The sequence below is a fragment of the Musca autumnalis genome, unplaced genomic scaffold, assembly GCF_047663935.1.
Source record: "Musca autumnalis isolate F117 unplaced genomic scaffold, ASM4766393v1 scaffold_2, whole genome shotgun sequence".
In the NCBI taxonomy this organism is placed as follows: domain Eukaryota; kingdom Metazoa; phylum Arthropoda; class Insecta; order Diptera; family Muscidae; genus Musca; species Musca autumnalis.
The window spans coordinates 63,527,635-63,555,231 of record NW_027411755.1 but is presented as its reverse complement, the minus strand read 5'-3'; the positions used below and the strand labels follow the sequence as shown (position 1 = coordinate 63,555,231).

General features: G+C 32.1%; 1 protein-coding gene across 7 annotated transcripts in view; it reads left to right on the top strand.

The window, feature by feature from the left end:
• The window catches only part of LOC141394003 (uncharacterized), a 698,389-nt gene that overhangs the window by 196,696 nt on the left and 474,096 nt on the right, over nt 1-27,597 (top strand). For all 7 annotated transcript variants that reach the window (XR_012410231.1, XM_073967718.1, XM_073967720.1 and 4 more), the window contains 2 exons: nt 2,226-2,332; nt 11,638-11,734. Coding sequence is in view for 6 of the 7 variants with exons in the window: in XM_073967718.1 (XP_073823819.1) it covers nt 2,226-2,332; nt 11,638-11,734 (204 nt within the window). In the remaining variant the exon portion in view is untranslated. The remainder of the gene's footprint in view (nt 1-2,225; nt 2,333-11,637; nt 11,735-27,597) is intronic.

Below are 27,597 nucleotides of genomic sequence, written 5' to 3'. Positions count from 1 at the left end.
GAATGATGTTAAGATCAATTCACGTAAAGACTAATAATTAAAAAAATAATATTAATAAATATTTTCCCAATTTCATTTCATTTCAAATTGTTGAAGATGAAGAGTCAATCTTTTTCATGACCTCGAAATATTTATAAAGTTTTTAAATTCCACAAAAAAATACTTCAATTCCACTTCCTTTCAAAACTAATTTTGTGAAAATAACTGAAATTTCAGATTCCATAAGATGGAGGGTGCATTAATTGTGACATTCTAGAAATAATATATATATATTTTTTAATATCCATACACAATTTCAATATTCAACTAAAAACTGTTAGAATTCCACTTCGTTCAACAACCAATTCTTAGTATGGTACTATTTTTTAAACAATTTATATAATAATTTTAATTTGAAAATTCCGCTGAAATTTTTTTCAAGTCAAATTAGTTCCAAAACTAGTGCGTAAAAGGGTAATATTAATTTTGAATTTAGTTTCTAATTTTAAAATCATTTCTATTTCACTTTCTTTCAAATTCTTTAATATATAAATTCATATAACAAACTATTTTATAAGGGTAAACCAAGTGAAAGATATAAATGTGTTTCAATTCCATTGCTTTTCGAAAATAATAATGAAATATACTGATGATAATATTTTAAAATTTCTCATAAACAGCTTAATTCCATATCGTTCCAAACTCATTCATAACACAGTGATTGACAGCGGTGCCAAGTTGGTGGTTTTCCCGCAACTTTTGGTGATTTTTGACGTACAAAAAACACTGTTTAAGCAGAAATGTCAACTGTTTTAAAGTAAAAATAGCTACAGACCTATGGTGCGTATGTGGCTGTATCGATCTTTACCTCGGAACAGTTGGCATCCCTGGAGATTGATGTTTATAATATATCACTTTACCATTTAGATCAATGTTCCTAAAATGACTAAAATTTCAACAATCTGTTCCGAATTAAATTAACTCGTAGAGCAATTTTTTTTGTGCTTAAAGTTGTGTTGTTCCCTTGGGGCTTCTTGTAGAGCAACTATTAAAATGTAGAATATGTTCATATAACAAATACGTTAATATGAACACAAAAGTGAAATTTTAAAATTTTTTCCAACTTCTGTTTCTACATTATTCTACATTGTAGTAAATAATAGATTGAGATTTTAAATATTGATTTAATTTAAAAAATTCCTAAATCGTTGATAAGGAAATAATTGATTTTAAAACGAATTCCTAGAACAATTAGGGCCATTATTATATGTGTTCTTTTATTATCTGATGGATTTGAAAACGCAAAATAAACCCATTTGGAGGCATTAAAAACATAATTTTTACATTGAAAGTTAATGCCAAGAAGCTCCTCCTTGAAATTCAATCATCACTTTTAACTTTAAGTTAAGCGGAACGCTCTAAATCTGTTCGGTAAATCCAAAATATATCAAAAGAAAACTTGTTATAATGGGAGTTAATTTTATAAGTAACTTATCTAAAATTTTTTTCAATGTCATTCTGTTCAAATTCATCATTAAGTAAAAAATATTGTAAGTGAATTCCATTTATTTTTAAAGGGGATGCGGAATTGTTTATAATTTGTTCTGATTTATTTGTTCTGATTTATTGTTTATGATTTTGTTCTGAAAATACAATGATTAAATGTATTATAAACACCAGCAACAAATAACTGTATTTAAATTTTATTTCAATATTACTTTGTTCCTATAATTTTACAATAAAACATTACTGATATTAGGACAGATTATTATTTCCTGTAGGTCCTCTAAAATCTTTCAAAAATATTCTCCTTTAAGTTTCTGCATTGGCCTCTGGCTAAAACAAAGATGATAATCAAACTCTTGCCTAGTTCTAAGAAATAATGCATTTGGTAAAGCAACCCAGGGGGCACTCGTTTATAGTCAATCAAGACTATTGCTTGTTACACTTTTAACCCCACGAAATTGACATTACAGCGAAAAAACTTCCCCACTATTATTTCATTTATTACTTAAAACTATAAATTCGCATTTTAAGTTCTACTTAAACTCCATTATCATAGCAACCAACCAACGAACCATTCGTTGAATATTTTATGAATAAAAAATTAATTTGCCATTTTGCTAGCCTTTTAGGCCGACCCGAACGACCGGCCATGTTATTCATAACATAAAATTGCCCTCAATTTAAGTATATTTATAATCAAATTTATTCATTTTTCTCTCCCCTTTTGTTTCTATTTACAGCAATCACTGTTGGCAGGACGTATACCGGTAGCCTCAATGACGGGTCCAATTAAACGCGGCCTTTTATGGCAGCAACGTGATCGTTTGTTTTCACGTTGGAAAGAAAGGTAAGTCCATGATGGCATTGTAAATAATTATAATCGGACAACAGAGTGAATAAAATTTTTTTAAAATAAAAATGTAAGGTAGTGGCGAATGGAAAGATGACTTTATACACCCACAAGCAGGGAAGTCAGTAGGCTGAATGCAAAAATCCATGGGAGGACCAATGCGTGCTGCAGTGTTTATTTGCCATACTAGCTGGCCGGTATTTTTTCATTTTTCCATGCATTCTAAGGGGAAAGTAGAGGGGGTGGGGTTGTGTTGTTGGTAGGTTTTTTTTCATTTACTCTACCTGAGTATGTCCTGAATATATTGTGTATTTTTTCAAACTTTAGTATTTTAATTGGTGACAAATAATTGACAGGTCAACTACATGGCTTTAGTCTGTATAGCCACACATACAAACATATCCTTGCATGGATGTGTATATGTCTCTCTATGCATGTCCTCAATGGCCCCGTACATTTGACCTCGTATCAGCCAAATGTTGAGAGACACGTGTGTTCAAGGATTCTTTTTTGTTTTCGTGTGTGCCTATGTGTGTGTTGGATATGTGAATCCATTTCACTACAGGACATTTCCATTGTCTGACTTCATTGTTGCCGTGTCTCGCATTCTCTCGTTGGTTTTTTTACTCTTTGTCGAGTTTTAAGTGAATTATTTTAAATAATTAATGAATACATGCTAAAAATTGTTTCATCCACATCATGTCCTCTTCTCCGCTCGTTGCTGACACTTGCCGCCATCACACTAAATTGTTTTTTTTTTTTTTTGGTAAACTGAACACAAAAAGTTCATTTGCAAAATTGATATAAATGGAAATTGTAATTGATTTGCCTGTCTTCGTTTGTTTTGAGTTGCATCGTCATCAAACAAATGGGGTTAATGGTTTTTGGTGTTGATTTTGTTGCGAAAAATTGTTTCAAACTTGTGGGAATTCACAACAATAGTTAATAATGTTATTTTGCAAATTAAAATATTGGATGATGCCTAATTGTGAAACTGAGAGAGATTGTTGAAAGATTGAAATGTTCGAAAAAGTTGTTAAAACGTCGATGATGAATGGTATGCAAATTAATGTCAATGCAATGTGTTGGTTTGGCGCCTAAATGTAGGCAATACACATTGAAGATCCCTAAATATTTGAATATATTACTAAATAAAATATAAAACATCTAACAATAAAAAAATTAAATATATTTAATAAATTAAAAAATAAATAAATAGGAAAATAAATAAACAGATAAATAAATAAATAAATAAATAAATAAATAAATAAATAAATAAATAACATAAAATAAAATAAAATAAAATAAAATAAAATAAAATAAAATAAAATAAAAAATAAAAAAATAAGATAAAATAAAATAAAAATTAATAAAATAAAATAAAATAATATAAAAAATAAAAAATAAGATAAAATAAAATAAAATAAAAATTAATAAAATAAACAAATTAGTAAATAAATAAATTAACAAATAAATAAATATTATGTATGTATACATGCCTAAAGTGTGTGCAATAGTGTGCTCAGCCGCCTTGTATGCTGAATGTCCGACTTCGACTAGGCCAAACAACATCACAGTTTTAATGGTAGCTAAATTAACCATTAGCCTAATATAGGCGACGACGTATCAGCCATGAAAAACTTCTCTATAAGAGTCGTCTTAAGACCCGTCTTAAAACCCGTCATTCTGACTCTGATCCCAAAAATTTGTTAGGTAGATAAGCTGAACAAAAACAATCTCTCACACAAGATCACTTGACAGGTAAGAGAGGCAACCTTGCGATTTAACCCATACCCTTACGAAAAAATTCAATAAAATTTGATTTCCGCCGTAATAATTTCGATGATGTTGCAATACCCTGCACCACCTTAAATTCCATTCGCCTGACCAATTACACAATACGCACCTCTTCTTCGGTTTTGAGGTTCACTGACATTGTAAAGTCATATTTCATACATTTGCAATGATGATATGTTGTCTGAGCGCCATAGCTTCCATGTGCCGGAATCTCCCCAACATAAATGACAAACAACACTTGGCTCTTTGTAAAGATATTTTTTATAGTTGTCGCCTTTAGACATGTTTCATTTCCATTGCATCCCAAAACTCATTGTAGTTTTCAGACTGCCCCAACTGTCTGTTTGTCTGTCTGCCTCCCTTTGTTGACTAAGTGTTTTTAGCCATTTTAGAATCATTGACTTTTGAAAGAGTTTGGCATGTCATTTATTCTTTGGAAAACAAAAAAACAGAAATGAAGCAGATTAAAAAACACAATACAGACAGAGAGACAGGCAGAAATGGCCTGAAGGCACTTAACCAAACATGGTAGAGAAGGGAAACAGCAGACCAAATAAATTTGGTTTAAACTTTAATGAAAACCACAATGGAACGAAGATTTGGGCAGTTTAACAGTCTAACACATGGCGAATAACATAAAAATGTGTGTTAACACCCCCAAAAAATATGGCAAGATTAATTATTTTGGCCAAGAACAGGGCCCGTTGAAAAGATTAAACGAAACATGGTTTTCGTGACTTAAGAAGCTACTGTTTAAATTTTAAAGGAATTTTTAAATAATAACTTATGCATCGAAAAACTGCTTCATAATTGCCTACAAAACTCTTGAAGGGATACATTAATTTGAAATTCTTGTAGAACAAAAAAAAGGAAACTGACCACAAAAACTTGACAGGTCAAGGAAATACAAAAAATAAAATCACATTGTCTGGACTATTTTTTTAGCTTTTAGTCCAGCTCCTTGTTTTTTCTCTCTGTTTCCCCTTTGTATTCCAATTTTCAAGGATAAATTCCTTGCCTGCCACATTGCCACATGATGTGGAAGACGAACGATGTTAACATTTCAGTAGCACATAATAGAATAGAATATTAAAAAAACGAACGAAAAGCAGCAAGCAGATAATGAAGCATAATTGAAAGTAACAATCAACGAGACCACAAAGAGGCTATTAAATGAATGCCAATGATATCAAAAAAGGAAATAATAAGAGATTGCCTCAAAGGACTGGAATGAATGTATGGAAAAGTGAAAAAAAGAATATAACCAAATTTAATGAATTTAAAACAGGCGAGGACTCTATAATTTTCTTTGCATACTTTAGGGAGCTATAAATGCCTGAGTGCATGGTTTTTCAATTATATGAGTTGTGTGTTTCTCTGAGAGCTCGGGTGCGTCCTTTTGCTTATCGCTGGTTTAAAGCTAGAAGTGCTATTTGGGAACTATAACATTGCCTACATTTAGGAGCTTTTCTTTAATATTTCAATATGTGATTATGAATTATAGTTTATCCAACATTTTGGACACAAGGCGTATGTTATATTTTAAGTAATAAAATATGACAGTCTTTAAAATCAATTCTGCTTAAAGTTATAGTATACATTTAGGTGTTTTACGATAACATCTGCTTGTGAGTGCATGGTTCTTCAATTATTTAAATTGTGTGGGTGTGGAGAGAGAAAGGAGAGAACACGTGTGTAAAATTTGTCGATATCAGCACTAAATCGAAATTAAATTCCTTCTAAATTTTAGTAAGTTAGGCATTAGTATCTACTATTAATAATATTAATATTCTTGCTTAAATTTAGGCGCTTATATAAAAACACTGGATTTAAATTTGGTAGAAAATGGACAACATACATATATATATTTTAAAGAATAGATGTAAGAATTGAATTACATATTTTAAAATTTGAAGCCTCTGTAAAGATTTAGCAATTGAAATTTATTAGTCCTGACGCCTATAAAATGTATATAATATAAATCATGGGGTTTCTGATAATTCCATTATTTTTGCGAGGTTTTCGGAAGTTAGTTGAGCTAAAGTAAATTTAGTTTAGGTAAAGTAAATTTAAGTAAATTTAGTTGAATTTGCGTTAATTTAAACATTTGAATTTTAAAGCGAATTTATATTAAGCATTTACTTTATTTGAATCAATTTTACAACAACAACTATCGCATAAAATTCTCTCAATACTTTACATGTTTATTTTGCCATTGTTTTTGTTGTACTCTACTCTCTCATATTTGTTTTGATAATTCAGTTTTAGTTTAATTATTTTTCTACATTGGTACGTCATTCATTATAACCTCTTCTTCTCTCTCGTGGTTATTACCCAGCAAACCATTCGTACCGACATCGTAACGAAATCGGAACAAAATTCGGACGATACGTCCGATGTCTGATCCGAATTCGTAACGATATCTTAACGAAAGTTGTATGAAGTGGTTGACATAATTTCGGAACGAAATGTCGGAGCGACATCGTATCGATTTCGATCCGATTTCTTAACGAAATCTGAAGAAAATCCTTGGGAAATTCGGAAAGGAAATTTCTTTCCGACATTCGTTCCGAAATCGGAACGAAATCGGTACAAAATCTGAACTATTTCCGCTCCGAAAAATCGTTTAGAAATCGGAACGAAAACTGAACGACGTTGCTTCCGAAATTGTTCAGACGTGTCGGACATCCGACATTTGGTTTGCTGGGTACCTATGCCCGATTTTCTTGTTTACATCCACCCGTCTGTTTGTATGTGTGTTTGCGAATCGATTGATATTTCGCTTGATCATTTTAGAACATCCTAGATTGAGGTTCCTAGCATAGCGAGGTTCCTCGAGCGAGTATAAATGCGGAAGAATAGTAGTTAGTTGAATTAATTGTAAATCAGACCGCGGAATAACAACGTCAGTTGATAAAGAAGTGCAACGTAACCTAAGTTCCGTAATGCGTTGTACTTAGTGGTGTTAAGCTGAATGCTTAGTAAAGTCTTGTGTGAATATGTGAAGTAACATTAATAAAATATTATACAATCGTAATCTAAAGAATCCTAGTGTTATTTGGTACAAATTGTGCCGGGAAGTGTTATTGGAGTTATACACCAAAATTGATATTTCAATTATTCGAATTGGAATTATTACATCAGGGAGGATATTTCAACCAAGGAACTTTTTAGGTGTCTTTCTGCACTTCTTGTGTCTTCCTGAAACCCCCTTGTGGCATCATGAAATATTCATATAAATACGGGAAATTTTCAGAGATCTTGCAGACAGTATTCTTCGATTCGCCTTGTCGAAAATATTCTTAAAAAGCCCTCGAACTTTTTCTGACAAATATTCTTGAAAATCCACGAACGTTGTGGTTAAAATTTTTAAATCTTATTTTGTTCTTTTGTATATCTACGAGACTTTGTAGGAACTAATTTGGAAAATATTGTTACAAATCCACGAGACTTTTTGTTGAATATACTTAAAAATCGTCGAAACATATCAGCAGTGAGATTCTCTAACACATTTTTTGAGTTACCGAGAAAAATCGGTAAAATTAATATGCTTATAATTGCAGTAATTAACGATATTTGTCGGTAAGTTTGCGACGAATAAACAGTAGTCGTAAAGTTCTACCGATAGCAAGAGTGCTGTCAACATTTATTTGACTTTTTCATTCATGATTTTGCGTTTTAATGTTAATGATTTTTGTCGGTAACTCCAAAAATTGGTTAGAGAATCGCACTACAGGACTATCTCTGATTTTGTTTTGAAAAATCTTGTTTTTTCAAAATCTTCTTTCAGCTTTGTGAGGAATCTCTCAGAAACTTCTTTTAGAAAATATTCTTAAAAATCCACGAGCCTTGTTGGGAATATTTAGGAATCTTTTTCTGGAAAATATTACTAAAAATCAATGGTACTTGTGTGATACGAGAGCTTTTGCAGAAATATTTCTGAATATTCTTCCGGAAAATATTCTTAAAAATCCACGAGCCCTCCTAAAAATCAACGAGCCTTTCTGAACGTTCTTCTGGAAATATTCTTAAAAATCCACAAACCTTGTGAGAAAAATTCCTGTATCTTCTTCTGGAAAATATTACTAAAAATCCAAGAACCTTTGTAGGAATATTTCTGCATCTTGGTCAGTAAATTATTCCTAGAATCCAAGACTATTGGACTATTTTTGAATCTCGTTTGAAAAATATTCTTTAGGAGGCACTCAAAACCCGCCTGTTGTAGATATTCTAAAAAATCCAATTCACATCGCGCATAATCTTCTTCTAACTAGGTTTAAAAAATCACACGTTACGATTTGTGAACCCTTCAGATAGATTTCTTTCCTTTCCGGGGATACCAAGTTCAGACATGACTTAGAGCACCGTTCAAACTGATGGTAAGAATCAATCTGTTCCCCTTGGGCCTTCTCTACGAGATTGTCAATGATAGACCTCTCAATCCCAAACCAAATATCCCTGTTTTCATTGAACATAGGCTTCAGTTATTTACTCATCACCGCTGGTAATCCATCGACATAAAATGCATTTTCCAATCTTATTCTTTTACACTGGCATATCTATTCCATAATTTACAAGCAACCTTATTTTTTCTTTCACATTAAAACGACTGCCTGAAAATATGCTACATAAAATACATGAATTCTAAGAATAAAATACTTTTTCTTAGACCAAAAACCAACAGTTCTCATGTCAATTGTGAATTATAGATGACGCGCCTTATTTGAAGCAGCGTCAGGCACCATACTTTTTTATTGCATACTTTACGGGGTGTCATTGTGTAAGTACATGCTTTTTCAATGGGTTGAATTGTGTGTGTGGAGAGGGCAACGTTAAATGAGCGCACGTGGACCCTCTCTCGCCTGACGCGGATTTAAAGACATGACAGGCCATCTCGAAGAAGACATTTTGATACAGTCCACCATAGCTTGAAGGGTATATTAAGGTTACTATAATTTGTTTATGTAAATACTTCTTACAATTTTAAATTATAATAAAATTATAGGTAGAAATAGTTTGTTTTCTCGTTTGTTACATATCGCAATAATCATAAAATTTTTTTTTTACAAAATATTATGGACTTAGGCCCACGTTTTATTATAGCTATAAAGGTGCCTCCCGATTTTTTGTATTTTGAAGGTGTTATGTACATTTGTCTACCGAATTAGCCGTAATATAACATTCCCAAGAATCCTAATAGTACACTATTTTTTCTCAGACAACTACCCACACTGCTTTAGGTCAAAAATATACAATGGTAAAGATTGGACATCATGCACAATCGAGTTAATTTTAATATTCAAATATAGAGGGCGTTTATGTATAACAGACAATTAACAGAAACAAAAGCGTACACCAATGTGAACTATGTTAAATGTAACATAATTCATGTCACCATATTGTAACATCACATTATGTTAGACCACCAGCGCCATCTGCCGATATATACTAGCAATGGAAATGTCCATTCTTCTTGTATTATATATCTTTGTTTAGGTTAATTATGAATTATAGATGGCGCACTTTATAAAAGACATTGTGAGTTATCTGATTGCTAATATTTTGATTTTTTCCACCATAGCATTATGGGTATATTAAATTTGTTTTTCCGTCGGATAAAATTCATAACCATAGGATAAAATCCTGAGTCATTCTAGCCATGTTCATTCGCCCGTCTTTAATGAATATACATACAAAATTCCCCGAAGGTACGGATTACTTTTCTATCATATCAATTATTATGCAGCAGAGTTACAATTATCTTGACCTCCTACGAACTAAGTCCTCCTTCGACAACCAGGATGATGCTGCATATCATGATCCTATTTTGTAGAATGTTCGACCTTCATTCTCTATTTTTCACACTTTTGTTGTTTCATACTTCTCTTTTTCTCAAAAAGGGGTATAACCATCCTTCTGCTCTTCTATGCTTCACCAAAGGAAGTTTTAGTACTGCCATAGAAAAATTCTCCTATTACATATTATTTAATACCAAACTTGGCACAGCTTATTGCTCTGGGTCATTTCAAAACCTAAACAAACTACAAACAAAATGAATTCGTCATCATTAGGAACATTTCTCAAAAGCAAAAATCCAATGGTTGCCTACATGACTAAAATTGCAAACTGAATTATATTTCGGTTATTTGTTTAGTATGACAGCAATATGATACCCGCCATCTCCTTCTACATATGAACACAAATACAAAATGTTATAATTGCTTCCTGTTTGCCAAAAACAGAACTGAAAATAAATTATTCAGAAAATTTGTTACAAACGAACACATGTTTCGCTTTGTTCGTAGCCCATCATCCATGTAGTTGGTCATCACATATATGTACATATATTGTAGATTTTGGCTACCAGCAAAACCCCATCGCAATCTTTATAGTATTTATAAGATTGACATTAATAGCAGGCGATACAAAATATTGTTTAACAATTCATAAAACGATTTGAAAGAAATAAAAAAAAAACGAGCAAAAGAAGAATTATTGCTTTGGGCTGAAAAAATTATTACTACGTCTTTATTATGATGGCGTTTTTTGGCACACATATTTGATGTGGTTTATGATACATATCTACATACATATGTACATATGTGTGTTTTATGGCCTTATGGGTGGGTGGTTATGGATGGGTGATGTGATTTTGATTTATAAAAATAATTAATATTTTTTAATATAATATAAAACATCTTTATTAATATTTTGTTTTAAATGTTTTATTAATATATTTTTTATTTCAAGTCACCCACGGTAAGGCTTCAAAATGCCAAAACTTGTATTAAAATTGTAATCTTAGTTTCCCCTACCGTGCTTCTATGCTGTAACATTTACAATAAATTGTTCACATGGGGTATATTGCCCTAATTGCCTTTGTTCTGTAATTCAAAATAAAGCCTACATTTAGGTGCATATAAGAAATGTGTGGGTTTCTGGTGACTATATGTAGGCATTCAACTTTTTTTATTTCCTAAATCAATGAAACAAATTCAATTAATAACAAACAATATTAAACATATAAAATTAAATTATTACAGAAAAATACAGTAAAATTTTAATTCCCTAAATCTCCAAAACTTTTTCGACGTTAAAAAAATCCTCAAATATTGTAAAACAATATTAAAAGTATAATTGAATCCTGTGCTGCAAAACTGGATTTTCCCACCGTATTTCTGTGTTGTAACATTCAAAATAAAGCCTACTTTTAGGTGTAAAAAATTGTGTGGGCTTATGGTGTATACATTTAGGCACAGTAAATTTTGTATTTCTTATCTCAAATAAACAAAATTCAATTATTGTAAAATATTATTAATTTGAACAACCAATTCCTTAACAGGCAAATAAAAAGTTTTGAATTCCCCAAACCTGCAAAAATTCTTCTAAATTTGATTACAGCTTTCTTTGGCATAATCTCATAAATATTTTCACACGAAACAAACTTTACCTTTATCCTAGTTATTCATGCGTTGTTTTCTCTTTCTTCTACCTTTTTTTTGCAGATATTTTGTTTTGACACGTGACTATCTGCATTGTTTTAAAAGAGCATCAGGTTCAGCCAATGAACGTGCCTCTGACATGGGACAATTTATATTTAAGGTAAGTTTATGTTTTTAACTTTTTTCTTTAAGCTCGCATACCATATTCAAAGTGAAAATTCTTAAGGGAACATTGACTTTTGCAAACATGAAGAAGTTTTTTTTTTTTGTGAAAAGAAACCAAGAAGAAAATAAAACCTATACTGCAAAAAAGTTAACTAGAAAACCTTAAAAGATGATTATCACTTCAGTATAACGTGATTAATCTCGAAATGAAAAAGAAATGCATCGAAATACAGTTAAACTCGTTAAATCTCTAGGGGTTGGCGTTGAAAACGAAGAACGTCATGGAAAATAAAAATTACATCAACGGCATGTCTTCCCACCAAAGAAGTAAAGAAACTCAATTCTCTGTTCGTTGGAAATCATTGAAATCAGCAATGTGCATTGAAATGATTTACGATTGTGTAACATTTACTTACTACTGACTTCTGCGTGTTTTAGTGCAACATTTTTTCTGCCACAAGATTTTCATCATCACCAGCATAGCATCATCGATGGCTGGCTGGCTGTCTGTCCAACCATTCTCATCGCCATATAAAGCTCCATAATCTGGGAAATAACAACACCGCCACCACCATTAAATTACAATTCATTCACCTTTTGACTCTTTCTTAAGCTGATTTTTTGTTCATTCCCTCTGGTGATCTGTATTTCTTCGTATCTGTCTGGTGTTTTAATTCTGCCGCTTTTTTTTCTCCTTAGTTTTTGCTTTTCGGTATTAAAGTCAGTAAGTCACTGACAGGTTTAATATAAGGCAAATGTAGCAGTGGAAAACTGTTGGCATTTGTAAGTTTTTTTTCATTCATTCGTTCATTTGTTATGAATATTGTTTTTTGAATATATTTTTTGTGAACAAGAATTCGGTTTTTTGGCACTTCACATTTGCGTGTTTCTTGTGTACGATGATGATGATGAAGGTGATTACAATGAAATCAACACCTTTTTCTAAGTAAAAAATCATGTCGGATTTATTAAATTACGAATCATTTTTTTGCACAATTCCAAGTTGATTTCTTTGTTTAGTTTCACATGGATTAGTTAATTTATACTTTGTGGATATGAGGAAATTGAAAGGAATTCACAATTGGGTAATGTTAAGTAATTTACCATTTTTTATTAAAACCGTCTATAGACCATTACTACATGCATTCAATGGTAAATGTTGGATAATATCAGGTATGTAGGACAATTTTCGTTCAAATTCTTCTACTTGAAGCAAATTTTTTTAATACAATTTGACAATTCTGGGAAATAACTGGACATCCCAGAATTATCAAATTGTGTTAAAATTGTAATTGTTGCCTGAAAATATGCTACAGAAAATACAAGAATCCCAGTAGTCAAATATTTTTCTCAGGAAACTACCCATCACTTCCTACGACAATTTTGAATTACAGATGGCACGAACCTAAAAGACATAAAAAGCCATCTGGATGTAAATATGTGTTACCCCAAAGACATATAATACAATAAGATGGGACATTTCCATTGCTACTATACATCGGTAGATGGGGCTGGTGGTCTAACATAATGTGATGTTACAATATTGTGACATGAATTATTTTATATTTAACATAGTTCACATTGGTGTACGCTTTTGTTTCTGTTAATTGTCTGTTATTCACAAATACCATCTATGGTTTAATAGTAAAATTGAACTGCATTATGCACTATGTTCAATCTTTACAGTTTTATGTCTTTGGTTCTCTCCACAATAGCATAGGGGATTTATTACATGTCCTTCTCCTAACAAATCATAATCATAGGATAAAATCTGGAGTCGTTTGCACAGACGTAACATTTGTTTGATGACAGGTCAACTGAATATTCATCTTAGCGGTGCACTTTTGATTATAGCCTAATTGCCTACAAAATATGATGGACTTAGTCACACGTTTTAGTATGCCTTCCAATTTTATACATGTTGAAGATTTTATCAAGTAGCTGTAACATAACGAAGTAGCTGTAATATAACATTCCTAAGAATAGTAAAATATTGTTTCCCAGATAACTACCATCACTATACATGTCAATTACGAATTATAGATGGCGCGCATTATGAAAAAACATTGAAAAAATCTAATCATAATCCTGAGTTGATCTAGCCACGTCTATCCTTCCGTCTTTTTATATTTTTGATTGTTTTATCCACTATTGTTTTCCGAATTACCTGTATTTTACAATTTCCTAAGAATCCTAATGGTCACATACTTTTTCTCAGACAACAACCCATAACTAGTATGGCTTTTGTGAATTATATATATTATAATGGCGAGCCTTATAAAAGTCATAGCTGGCCATCTGGAGGCAAATATTTTGATATCCGCCGCCATAGCAGGGATGGTAAATTAAGATTAAATTAATACATTATGTAGAAAAAAAATCCCTCAAAATTTTATGGACTTAGGCCCACCACGTTTTATTATACGAGTAGCTTTAAAAGTGCCGTCCAAATAGAATTAGCTGGAATATAACATATCAAAGAATCCTAATACTAAAATACTTGTTCCCAGACAAAACCCCATAATTATTATGGCAATTGTGAATTATAGATGGCGCACGTTATAAAAATATGTTTTCCGTTTGTAACGCTTCGGAAAAACCATTGACAATGAATAAAACCCTGAGTTAATCAATCAATGTCCATCGATTCGTCTTTGTAATCACTTTACATTTCTTTTAGACATAGATCAGGTTCGAATATGGACTATGCTCAACACTTTCGGAAACCTCTCATACAAAACTAGATTTGCCCAATCCTAATACGAACCATTTGACTTGTACGCCCCAAGCAAAGGCCAAAACTCCTATTGAAAGTCTTCAAGGTGGCATTCAAAATGGGGGAAGTGAAGAAAAGCATCGGTGCATGTGGAAATATATTTGCCAGTTCGGTCTATGAAACAAAACGTTGCGAAATACTGAAAGCCATCCAATTAAAGTACGATTTTTCTCGGAAGAGCAAGTTCATACCACCTGGGATAATGGGTTAAAAGCCTTATAACGGACATATTCGGGTACCACCATTAAAAATGTTCAAAAAAATCTATCAAAATTCGGCCTATGTATTGACATACGGATACTGCTCTTAACCCTGTATGTGAAAGTTTCATTAAGAAACTTAACATACAGATGGCCTAAAAAGCGAAATGAAATTAGGTTTCAGATCATAAAGTGGAGCCACAGGGTCAATCATCAAAATCATTGATTTCTCACAACGCCATCTACATATAATATTTTATAATATCAAAGATATATAATACAATAAGATGGGACATTTCCATTGCTACTATACATCGGCAGATGGCGGCGGTGGTGATGTTGCCATATTGTGACATGGAATTATGTTATATTTAACATTGTTCACATTGGTGTACGCTTTCGTTTGTGTTGTCTATTATACATAAGCGCCCTCTATGCTTGAATATTAAAATTTAACTCCATTATGCATGATGTCCAATCTTTACCATTGTATGTCTTTGATAATATTTGGCTTCATTTGAATATATGTATGTATACAGACAAATCATGAATAAGAATTCCGTGCGGAACTTGTTCCCTTTCCCCAATTTCACAATTTTTTATTTCCCTATTTATACCCAAAAAGGGGAATATTTTTGTTGATCAGGCGACAATATTCCATAACTAGGTGATCCTAGTGATTTTCCACGTTTTAAAATATAGATTCTTAAAGAATTTCAACCCTTTAAATTATTTCCTGTGCAAACAAATTCCGAAGGCAATATTCATGATTGCCCTGATAGAAGATGCGAGATAAGGTAGTTGATTTGAAAGTTTGTGGATGTCAGAAATGTTGTATTATTAATATTAACTCAATACCACTGTTCCAGAATTGAGTATTTTTTACCCACAAATTTTAACAAATTTTTAAGTCTTAGGATCAGGAAATGAGACAGAAGGGTAACTTTTGAAAATAAGAGCAATAGATCCGAATTTTCTTTGTAGAAGGATTCGAAATGTCGAACAAAATCCGTGATATCTTATTAGGTACTAAGTATAGAATCACAAAGTATCAGCAAGCGAATTGAAGCTTCGTTTAGACATATGGAATAGGCGAGTTAAGGTAGTTTATTAGAAAGTCAGTGGATTTTAGAATGGTTTAATAGTCGACGGACTGATCATGATCAGCTTTCTATGTGGAATATTTGTTACTTTGAGGCCATACTCATAAAATTAAATACTGTTAGAGATTTTGACATTATTCTGAAATAACCGCTCATTTTTTACAGAACCAACATAGATTCTAGCTTCAGTTTAAGTACTAATATTTAAAATATAAATTTCCTAGACAAGCACCAGTCCCTGTACCACAATTGCGACGTACAGATGGCGCTCGTCATAATACAAAACGAGAGCATTGGAATTTTTGGAATCTTGTAACTTGATGATTTTATCGCAAGGTTTTTTAAATTTACTCTAGTGTCAACTTGGATATAGATTCAAGTCCCGATTTACATTAGGGGAGTTTACTTGCGGCAATTTTTCTCGTTCCTTTTTAAACTTGTCTCTTGCGCTTATAAAAGGCAATTCCGTTCCGACAAGTTTTGTTTTCAAAACAATGAAAATAATGTCAAATACGAAAAATATAAAAGGAATTGCCTGAAAATTGCCGGTATGAGAAATTTGTTTCCATATCCATTCCCCTTACGTATCTCTCCTACAAACAGGGACTTGCCGCAAGTAAACTTCCCTAATCTAAATTGGGACTAATTTCAGTCTATACACTCATAATATTTATAGTATACATTTCCCAGACACGCACCCATTATCTATTTGATAAGTATGAATTATAGATGGAGACATAATACGGAACGCGATAACTAGAATCATTTGTAAAGTTTCGTACCCATTCGGGTCGAATTTGTTGATAACAATAAACATTGTTGCAATTTTAGGATAGGAGATGACCACAGCCCGCAATTTTTTTCTAATTTCTGTATATTATTTATTAGTTTTCTTTGTTTATATTGGACACCATCGCCTGCGAAATGCTAAAACTAATTCGTTCACTTAAAATTTGATTTCAACTAGCCTATCGCCTTCTAACGTAAATAAATTTCAGCTTCATAATTAAATCTGATCATCCTTAACCTCTTTAAAGACTTCCTTTTTCCAGCAATAATATCATCTACATATTTCAGTCATTATTTATTTGCAATAAATATTTTAATGCATTATTGGCTACAGACATAACACCCAACATCCGGCTAGTCAACCGGCCAAACCTCTTGTCTCTCCATCATCAGCATCCACATGATCTTCAATATATCTTAAAATTCATCAAATCAAATTCTCACAATATATACAATTGGCATTTAGCCAATATAAATCTTTTGAATGAATGAAATGCTTAATGCCAATATGGGTGGGGTGTTGTGGTGTGGTGGTACCCAATTCTGGTTTAACAACAAAAAAACAAAATAAGAACTACGAAAACTTGGCAAAATATAACATTTTTTGTTTTGTTCATAATAAATCTCAAATTGCTCAGAAACAAGAAATTGCTAACAAAATTCAAAACATTTTAACATAAAATTGAGTGAATCAAAAACAAATGTGTTAAATTTCTTGCAAAACCACCCAAAATAATCACTTTGTGATCTCGAAAACAAATTTGTTGAAATCTTTTTTTTAAACCATTTTTATTTGAAAAGAGGACAAAATATTTAAAACATTGTTGATAGAAGACAAATTTGATAGATGACACTGTGGTTGGAGGTGTGGTCTGCATATAATAAAAAGTGGTTAATTGTTGTCATGTTATCGTGGCCAATAAAACATTATTATAGAATATTTGATAATGTATATGATATAATATTTATTCTAGTTATTATGAGTGACTGAATCTAGTTATGATAAGTAGACATCGGATTTTTGCATGTTTTTTATTTCTCATTCGATTGGACTCAAATCTTGGATCTAGGCGTTTTAAGGGTAAATTTTTCGATATTTGGGGTCATATCAAAAACATGCAAAAAATATGCAAAAAATATGCAAAATATATGCAAAAAATATGCAAAAAATATGCCAAAAAATATGCAAAATATGCAAAAAATATGCAAAATATGCAAAAAATATGCAAAATATGCAAAAAATTTGCAGAATATGCAAAAAATATGCAAAATATGCAAACAGATTTTGGCCGAAAATCGTCATAAAAGTCGTAAAATTTTCATTTAATGTTGGAAAAACCATCAAAAATACATAACAGTGTTCTAAATTAAGACAACACCCGCATAAAGTTTTTAGTTTGGTCAGATTTTAAGACTGTCAAAGTTTGAGCACAATTGGAATATGTTAACACGTGCCACTGGGCCTCGAAGTTATGAAAATCTCGATTTTTTGGCTAGTTTCGGCGAGCCATTTCTCTGGAATGGTTAAAACTTTAAGTCCCTATTAAGCATTAAATAAAAGGCCATTCTGTTCTTAACATTTCTTGCTGAACAACAAACTAGTTAAGTATTACTGAATTCGAGATAATAAAGCCAATGCACAGTGGATCCACCCATTGGCCAAAACTAAAAAAATTAATGTCAAATTTTGGTATAACATCTGGCAACTCCGACATCTATTACATGGACCTTTTTAAAAATATTTTAGTTTTTGCTTCATTTGAACGCGATCTTCTTAAGAATAGCTTCAAACGTCGGAACATTTGACTAATATTTTTTGTTGTGAGTGCAACCAATATTTTAAGTGCAAGTAAATATGTATATTAAAAATATCACGAAACTAATGTATTGCAAAATATTACAGTGGATTTTGAAGGAGGAGGTAATAGCTTAATTTTCATTAAAAATAGTGTTTTAGCGTTTTGTGGAATTCTAGTTAGCTGCATATTTTCTTAGTGTATTTTGTAGTGCCAATTCGATCATATACTTAAATTTGGCCTAAGGTTTTAGTCATGATTCCCACCAGTGCCCACCTCGGGAATAATTTTCCAAAGTAGGTCATGGGTTTAAGATTATTCTGCCATCTAGTGCCAGACTATAAATGGTGGGTCGCTGACTAAAGCTGCCTTAGAATAAGGTTTCAATAGATATATTAGCGTATAACTCTGTTATCTGATAACGTACATAAACGTAATTGGCATCAGTGACAAGATGAAGAAATCTTCTTCCGAATAGTCTTGCGTTGGCGGTACGTGCCTTCCAGGAAGAACGCTACAAGATCTATATTAAAAATTTTAGCAATTTTCAGACAAAAATATTGATTTTTTTTTAATCCGCTAAATTGGTTGGATCTTATGTTGTTGGGGAGATTGTTTTGTTTCCCCAAGCCTATTGTTGCATCATAAGATAATCTGGACCTTTCTTCTTGTCATTTTGTATTAATAGCATAAAACAATTCTTACCGTATACCCCCTCCAGAGGGGAAAGGGGGAGAATGCCACGCTCGTGGTTTCTTAAAACACTCTTCGCAGCAGCACAAAGCTGTAACCGGCACAATGGCTTGATTTTTACACTCTAAATATTTTCGGCCATTTTCTTCATGCAAGTGGATCCACTGTGCAATGTCCCGAAAAACGTGACTATGTACGCCTTGTGTGAAAATGGAGTCTATTAAAATTTTCTTCCTTTTTATCAATTTTTGGAATGAAAACATTACATTTTGTTTTAATTTAAATTTATTCAAGAGTCAGACATCATGTGGTTTTGGAGCTATCTGGGTACAGCTGACTACTTGAAGAACGCTCTGCTATGTAGTTCGCAATTTTCAATTTGTTTACCATCCTTTGCGCCTCCTGGAAATTCGGAGTTAATGTTTAATCTCTTGAACAACAAGAATTATGGCACACTTTTTTCTAGGAAATTTGGCAGTAGCTCTTTTGGAAGTTTGGATCGAATATTTCTGAAGAAATTGGAATCTTTGTTTTGTTAAGATTTTGTCGCCTTTTGGCTCTTTATGGCGTTTTGCACCGTTGGATCAAACAATGCCAGCTCAGCAAGTTCAGGACTAAGATACCACAGACTATTAATCATGTTGTTATTTCCTTTTTCTGAAATTTGTGTGTCAATGTTTTCATATTTCAATACATTTTCAATGAGGTCTAGGTCTTGTTTTGATGCTAAACGTATCGTAGAGTCTGAAGAACCATTTGTTATTGGTGCTGAACCCCTGTAAGGTGTACAGGAACGTTACTAGTATCATTTTGGCAACAGTAGAAGCTATCGGAGAGGATCCTACAAATATAAGATCTCTATAAGCTTCATCCGTGAACAGCGGAGAATAAACCGTGAAAAATACATTCAACAACTTCAAGGAACGAGGCTATTTGCGTGCACTGGCATGGAAAACTATTTCCAGATATTCTCAAAACAGAGAAGAAAAAACCGGTTGCTGTTCTGGTATCACATGGAGGTAAAGAACAACTCCTAGGCGTTCCTGAAACTGACAGTAGCTCATGGGAGAAACAAGAACTAGCAGTGTACAGATGTCTAGAATAATGGGGTCTCAACTGCTCAAGCAGATATTAGGTCGAGAACTTCTGTACCACTGTACAAACTTGTTAGAAAAATTGTTGAGAGGGAAGCACATTGCGTTTAAATCGTTCGAGACTGGTTTAATGTCCCTATCATGTTATTTCTATTTTATTTATTTATTTGGTATCCCACACGACAACAACTGAGTGCTATAAGTGAGAGTTTGGGTTATTGATTTTACTAAACGTATAATGAACAAGATAATGTTTATATAGATATAATATAGGTTATATTGGGTAAACATTATCAATAGGTTGAAATGAAATAGAGACAATAGATTGAGTTTAATACAAAAAATAATAAAAACAATATTCAGTATATTCAAACCGCATTGAAGATTTACTTAATACGAAAGGCATTCACAAACAAATATCAGAAAAAGAAATAATAAATGATAAATCATATGTGGTACCTTAGTCCTGAACTTATTGGCCTGGCATTGTTTGATCTGCAAAACACCGTAAAGATCCAAAAGATGACAAAAATTTTAACAAAGCAAAGATAGAAATTTCTCCAGAAATATTTGAACCAAACTTACAAAAATCAACTGCCGAAAATCCATAATTACAAGTGAGACATAATTGTTGTTTAAGAGATTAAACTTTAAGTCCAAATTTCTTGAAAAAGATACTGCAACTTGACCACAGAACATCAATTACCAGGAGGGGTAAAAGATGGTAAACAACTTGAAAATTGTGAGCGACATAGCAAGGAGTCGAGTTCATCACCAAGTTGTCATCTGTACCCAGATGGCTCCAAACCCACATTATGTCAGTCCCTTATGTAATTTTAAATATGTATGAAAAAAATGTAAGCGTTTGTCATTGAGGCCATACAATGAATGTACAAATGTCCATCTTTGTAAAAACAAAATTGCATTTGAAAAAGGAAATGTTTGATGGAGAGCGAAGCCATTCCACGGCCAATATGTCTGATGAGTCTCTACAAAAGGCGAAACATGGTGGTTGTGTGGGTTCGAATCTTCGGCTTTCCTTTTTCACTTGCAAACATCACCGGTCATTAAGCTCGACTCCAACGTGAAATAAATTAAAATTAAAATAGATCTTCGCCCAACATTTTCAAATTAAGTAAAATATATTCGTTTTCATTTCCAAAAATTGATAATATAGGAAGAATTTTTTTTAATAGACTCCATTTTTGCCCTAAGGCCTTTTTCGGGACATTGGCTTTATTATCTCGAATTCAGAACACTTACGTACTTTGTTGTTCAGCAAGAAATGTTAAGAACAGAATGACCTTTAATTGAACGCATAATACGGGCAAATAGCTTTAACCGTTCCACATATATGGGTCGTCGAAGTCGCCAAATAGCAAAATAATTGGATTTTCATAACTTCGAGGCCCCAGTAGCACGTTTTAACATATTCCAATTGTGCTCAAAATTAGACAATCTTAAAATCTAACAATACTAAAGGTTAAGGCGGCTCCCCGGCTAAAAAATCCGAGATCGATTTGATCCTTTGAGTTAAAACCAGCCCAATGCTACAAATGAAGACAAAGAAAATATTGAATTTTACATAAAACGTTTGATATTTTATCAAATTTTATGTTTTTACATGGTATTACGATACCATATTTTTATACCCTACTCCACACTGTCGTAAATGGTCTCAATAACATAATAATCTGCTGAAAAAATCGACGTTAAACGGTTAACAGTCTTAGTTTAGAACACTGTTATGTATTTTTTGATGGTTTTTCCAACTTTAAATGACAATTTTACAACTTTTATGACGATTTCCGATCAAAATCTGTTTGCATATTTTGCATATTTTTTGCATATTCTGCATATTTTTTGCATATTTTGCATATTTTTTGCATATTTTGCATATTTTTTGCATATTTTGCATATTTTGTGCATATGCAAAATATGCAAATATGCAAAATAAATACGAAATATGACCCTGCCATTGAATTTAGATTTCTTTGAAACGAATTTTGGTCCAACCAGAATCTTCGTATCTTTAATATTAAAAAATATGCAAATATGCAAAATCCGATGTCTAATGATAAGTTATGCCATCTATATATCAAAATTATGAATAACAAAGATATATAACATAACAAGATAGGACATTTCCATTGGTATTATACATCGGCAGATAGCGTTGGAGGTCTAACATAATGTTATGTTACAATATTGTGACATAAAATTATGTCATATTTAAGGTTTCGTTTCTGTTGTGCTCTGTTAATTGTCTGTTATACACAGACTGATTGCCAGATCATTAAACCTTTGACAGATGGCTGAGGCTAGGCTGAAGCTATATTGCATTATTACACGAAAATGCAAAATAAGTCTTACATTTTGGGCAAAAATCTCCTTAGAAAAGTAAAAATTTTCCATAAAGATCCTTGATATCTTATGACGCCATCTATACATCAAATTTGATATTAATGAGGCAGCTATAATAGATAGACATGCAAGCGTGTAAATATATTTTTAGGCGGGATTTTTAGGCATTGTAAGCAATCGAACTTCATCTTGGTTTAGAAACAGCTAAAACATAATCATATAGATCAAAAGGTACAAAAAGACGCACTAGATTAATAATTTTGTTACCAGAACAAAATCCGTGATATCTTATAATGCCATCTATACATCAAATATAATATTATTGTAATAAACACTATAAGCGTATAAGTACATGAGCCTATTTTGGGGCGAATCTTTTGTATATTAAAAATAAAATTGACAATTTTCTTCCAATCGGGTCTAGATAATATTACTTTTTTCAGGTCAAATAGACTTAAACTCACACAACACAAACAAACCAACTAATTTTTGTTTCTTTTTTATTACTTTTTTTAATATTTGTAAAAAAATCTACACAAAATGTCAGCATTACCATAAACTTTTTGTTCAATAAAAAACGAAGACCTTTACTGAGACCCCCATCCAAACGCAACAACACAAAAACAGTTAATTATTACGGCACACAATTAACCTTTTTCACACTTTAAACAATACAAAAACAACCATCATCCCACAATAATTTCATATTGCTGCTCTCTCACCCTCTGTCATTTCATTTAAAACGCTTTGACTTCGACGTGGCTTACTAAAATACGCCACTACATAGAAATAATAAAGAAAATAATTTAACATTGAAACGTTTTTAGTGTTTTTTTAACAAAATGTTACCATTTAACAAAAAGAAAAATTTTTTAAATTAAAACTCATCGGAAACAACAACAAAAACATCAACGCCAATAAATACAAACATAAGCTTCAAATCATATTCCATGAGCAAAATAAGAAAGATGCTGCAAATCCCCCTAGTCATATTCCGCAATGACAATCATTAAAATATCATTACAACAATAGCTAAGAAAACGTTACAAATGATTACGAAGACGGACTGACCTTAGCCAAGCTGCTGTTGTCGATACAGCAGCTCAGATTGTTGGTATTAAGTTTCAATGAAGATGCTTGAAATGATTCATTTGATTGGTTTGAGCGGGGAGAATTTAGCTTTAGGGGATTTTATGTTTGTGATTACAGAGAGCATCAATATTGATTTATGTTTTTATTTTATGTTTGTCTTTTGTCATTGTAAGCAAAGGGATTTTAGGAGCAGTAACGTAGATAAGCCTTTCTATGGTGGGGAGGTTAAATGGAAAAAAACACATAAAAGAATCATTGTCTTGTCGTTGTTTTTCCTGAAATGTAAGCCAATAAAGGGTTATACTTCCATTACGACATATTAATAAATTTTGAAGAATAATAAATTATTGATTACTTTGACAAGCAGGTCCCATGCCATTGAGCTTTTCAGGGATATTTATGTGGATGTTCCCTTTTACTACTCCAATAAAATTAATGCCACATTTTAGGAGTACTTAAGCCATTTGAAACATCTCTTCACAATAAATCATCATTAGAACTCTGTAATAAAAAAGAGGTTTCATATCAAGGAATAAAAATAAAATCGGGTTTCACTCATTGATATGAAAAATTTCTACAAATAGTATTTCTGCGATATCCGGGATCTTATTTCGTCTCTTATAAGCCTAGTTTTGTGTAATTGTTTCTGCAATTCCTCCGCATTCTCCCAAAAATCGCCTAAAAGTATGCAAACTAATTTTCTTTTTCAGACAACTAAGCAAAAAATAATTTTTAATTTGAAATATAGATAGCCTTAGCTCACCAATAAGGTCATGTTTAATACTTTCTTTCGTATGTTTTGTGGAGGAATTTTCCAAAACCGCATTCAGTCTGATTGTAATCCTTCAGTAATTTGAACTCTAAGAGAATGCCCAGTATTTATCTTTCTCAGACAATTACGCCAATAAAAATGTTAAATTTGAATATATATGGTTAGATGTATTAGCAATTTGCATATGTTTGTGGAGGGAATTAAAAACAATCATGTATCCATTTCCCAACAGGTATGCTTGATTGTTGGTGAACAGTCAATAGACCGGTCTCTCATCAACTAATTCTTTTATCTATATTCGAGATAGAACTCGCCTAAGGATACTTAAAACAGACAATTACGCCAGTAATAATAATATAATCGTACTAATTTTACCCCGAAGAAACGAAAACCTTAATAGCTTGTAATAACTTGCCTCCTCCAGAACTCGCCTAAAAGTATGCACATCTGACAACTATTGCAATAATAGTTTTTAATTTGGCATGTAGTTGGCTTTAACACACCATGAAGGCTACGTTTGCATTTTTCCAATTTCTAAAAAACACCAGTCACAATTTCTAGGATTATAACCCCAGTTTTTACGCCTGATTGATAATGATTAGTCAATGGAGTAATCATTTTTTATATGTTCCCAAACACTTCACCGAAGGAACTCGGAAGACTTATAATAATTTTCACCTCGAAAAATATGAATATCTCGACAATTTTTACTTAACTGTCTATCCCCAGATTCGGCCTCCATTGCATTTTAACCCCGATAATTCGAAAAAACGGTCCCTTGTGTAATGAATTATGGATTATAAATTAGTGATACTAATAAGTGTTGACGTATAGATGGTGTTTGAATAATAATTCGAATACATGGTCCCTTAGATAATGAATTATGGATTATAAATGTGTGATACTAATAAGTTTTGACGTATAGACGGCGTTTGAATAACAAACAAAAAAATATTTTTACACCTCGAGTACGAAATATGAACAGTCCAGAACACTCTCCCAAAATTGCACATATTAAAATTGTTAATTTCTTAGACAAGCCCCCATTCTCTGTGCGACAAATTTGACTTTTAAATGTTATATCAGGTCATCTGTGTGTGAATATTTTTTCAATACCAGTGAGTAAAGCCTGACCACCTGGTCTATTAGACCAAGGCGGCTTCCATTAATTTATTATTTATATTAATTTATTCAATCCCGAAAAAGTGTGATGTGTTGTAAATTTATTAATTTAATATTCCTCCAAGAAGATATGCTCATCAATTTGTCTATCTCTGGCAATTTGTCGCACAAATAAAACATTTAAGGTATAGGTGGCGTTAGTTCGAAATTCATTGAAGTTTTCGTATCATTCTAAAACAAATTTCTTCCTGTGAGCAAAATAATAACCACTGGATCGTAGTGATTCACATTTTACATAAATTTATTTAATATTTTTGACATACCAATCAATTCTCAGGTTATTCCTACAAAAAAAGGAATAAGATTAATTTTCAAATAAAGGTGGTGTTAGTATGAAAATGGATTTTTTTGTATAAAGAATTTGCAAAAACTCAGACATGTTTGCACAACAAAATTCCAACGTTCATACTCTTAACCAGTTGATAACTCTAACTCCCATCTGTAACTAGAAGAGCATGCCAACCTTTGGACAAAGATGAATCCCATTGTAAATTAATTAATTTAATATTCCGCCTTGCAAATATGCTCACAATTTGTCTATTTCTGGCAATACATCGCAAAATAATAATATAAAATTTAAGTATAGATGGTGTTTGTAAGAAACGAATCAAACTAATTTCCATACACGGTGTCGTATCTTGAGTATTTGAGCAATTCATGACTCAAAAAGTATATATGTCATTTGATATGACAAGTAGATGGCGTTACAGTACCAATACTGGTTTGAATCGCAAACAGATGGAGTTATAATACCAATACTGACTTGTTGTGACACAGTAACCCAGCTGATGTTTTTTCTTGCTGTAAAACAATACCAAATATTTCCTTAATGACAATAATAAAAGTTTATAAAGGTTTAATTTAAAATTTGGAAACATATTTGATCGTTTTCTTTTTGTTGATGGATTTCATGCAGCAAAACACCAAGAGAAGATTACGATAATAAATTCGTGATAAGTTCGTTTTCTTCAGATCATTTCAATGGATGGCAATTATTTTATACACATTTCAAAAAGTGATGGTGATCAATGCAAAGACATACAATAGTAAAGATTCGACATAATGTCTTATGCAGTTTAATTTCACTTTTAAACCATAGACGGCGTTTGTGTATTACAGACAATTAACAGAACACAACAGAGGCAAAAACTTATATAAACATTTGAACTAAGATAAATATAACGATAAGTTCATGTCACAATATTGTAACGTAACGTTATGTTAGAATCTAGTGCTATCTGCCTATGTATAACAGCAATGTCAAAGATGTATAACATAACAATATAGGACATAGACATTGCTACTATGCATCGGCAGATGGCGCCGATGGTCTAACATAATGTGATGTTACAATATTGTGACATGAATTATGTTATATTTAACATAGTTCACATTGGTGTACGCTTTTGTTTCTGTTAATTGTCTGTTATACATAAACGCACTCTATGCTTGAATATTTAAATTGAACTCCATTGTGAATGATGTCCAATCTTTACCAATTTATGTCTTTGGCAATGGCAAAGATATATAACATAACAAGATGGGACATTTCCATTGCTACTATACATCGGCAGATGGCATTGGGGGTCTAACATAATCTTAATTTGCAATATGGTGACATGAAGTTATGTTATACTTGTTTTTGTTGCCGTCGTGTTCTGTTAGTTGTCTGTTATACACAAACACCCTCTATGGTTTAATAGTAAAATTGAACTGCATATGCAATATGTCCAATCTTTACCATTGTATGTCTTTGGCAATGGAAATGTCCCATCTTATTGTATTATAGGTTTTTGATCAATGGCGATATGACGGCAGACGACAGACAATTAACAGAACACAACGGTAACAAAAACAAATATAACATAATTTCACAATATTGTAACATAACATAAACCAGCACCATATGCCAATGTATAGTTGCAATGTAAATGCCCAATCTTATTATTTTATATACATTTGCCTTAGTTGTCTGTGAGAAATAGATGGCGTTATGT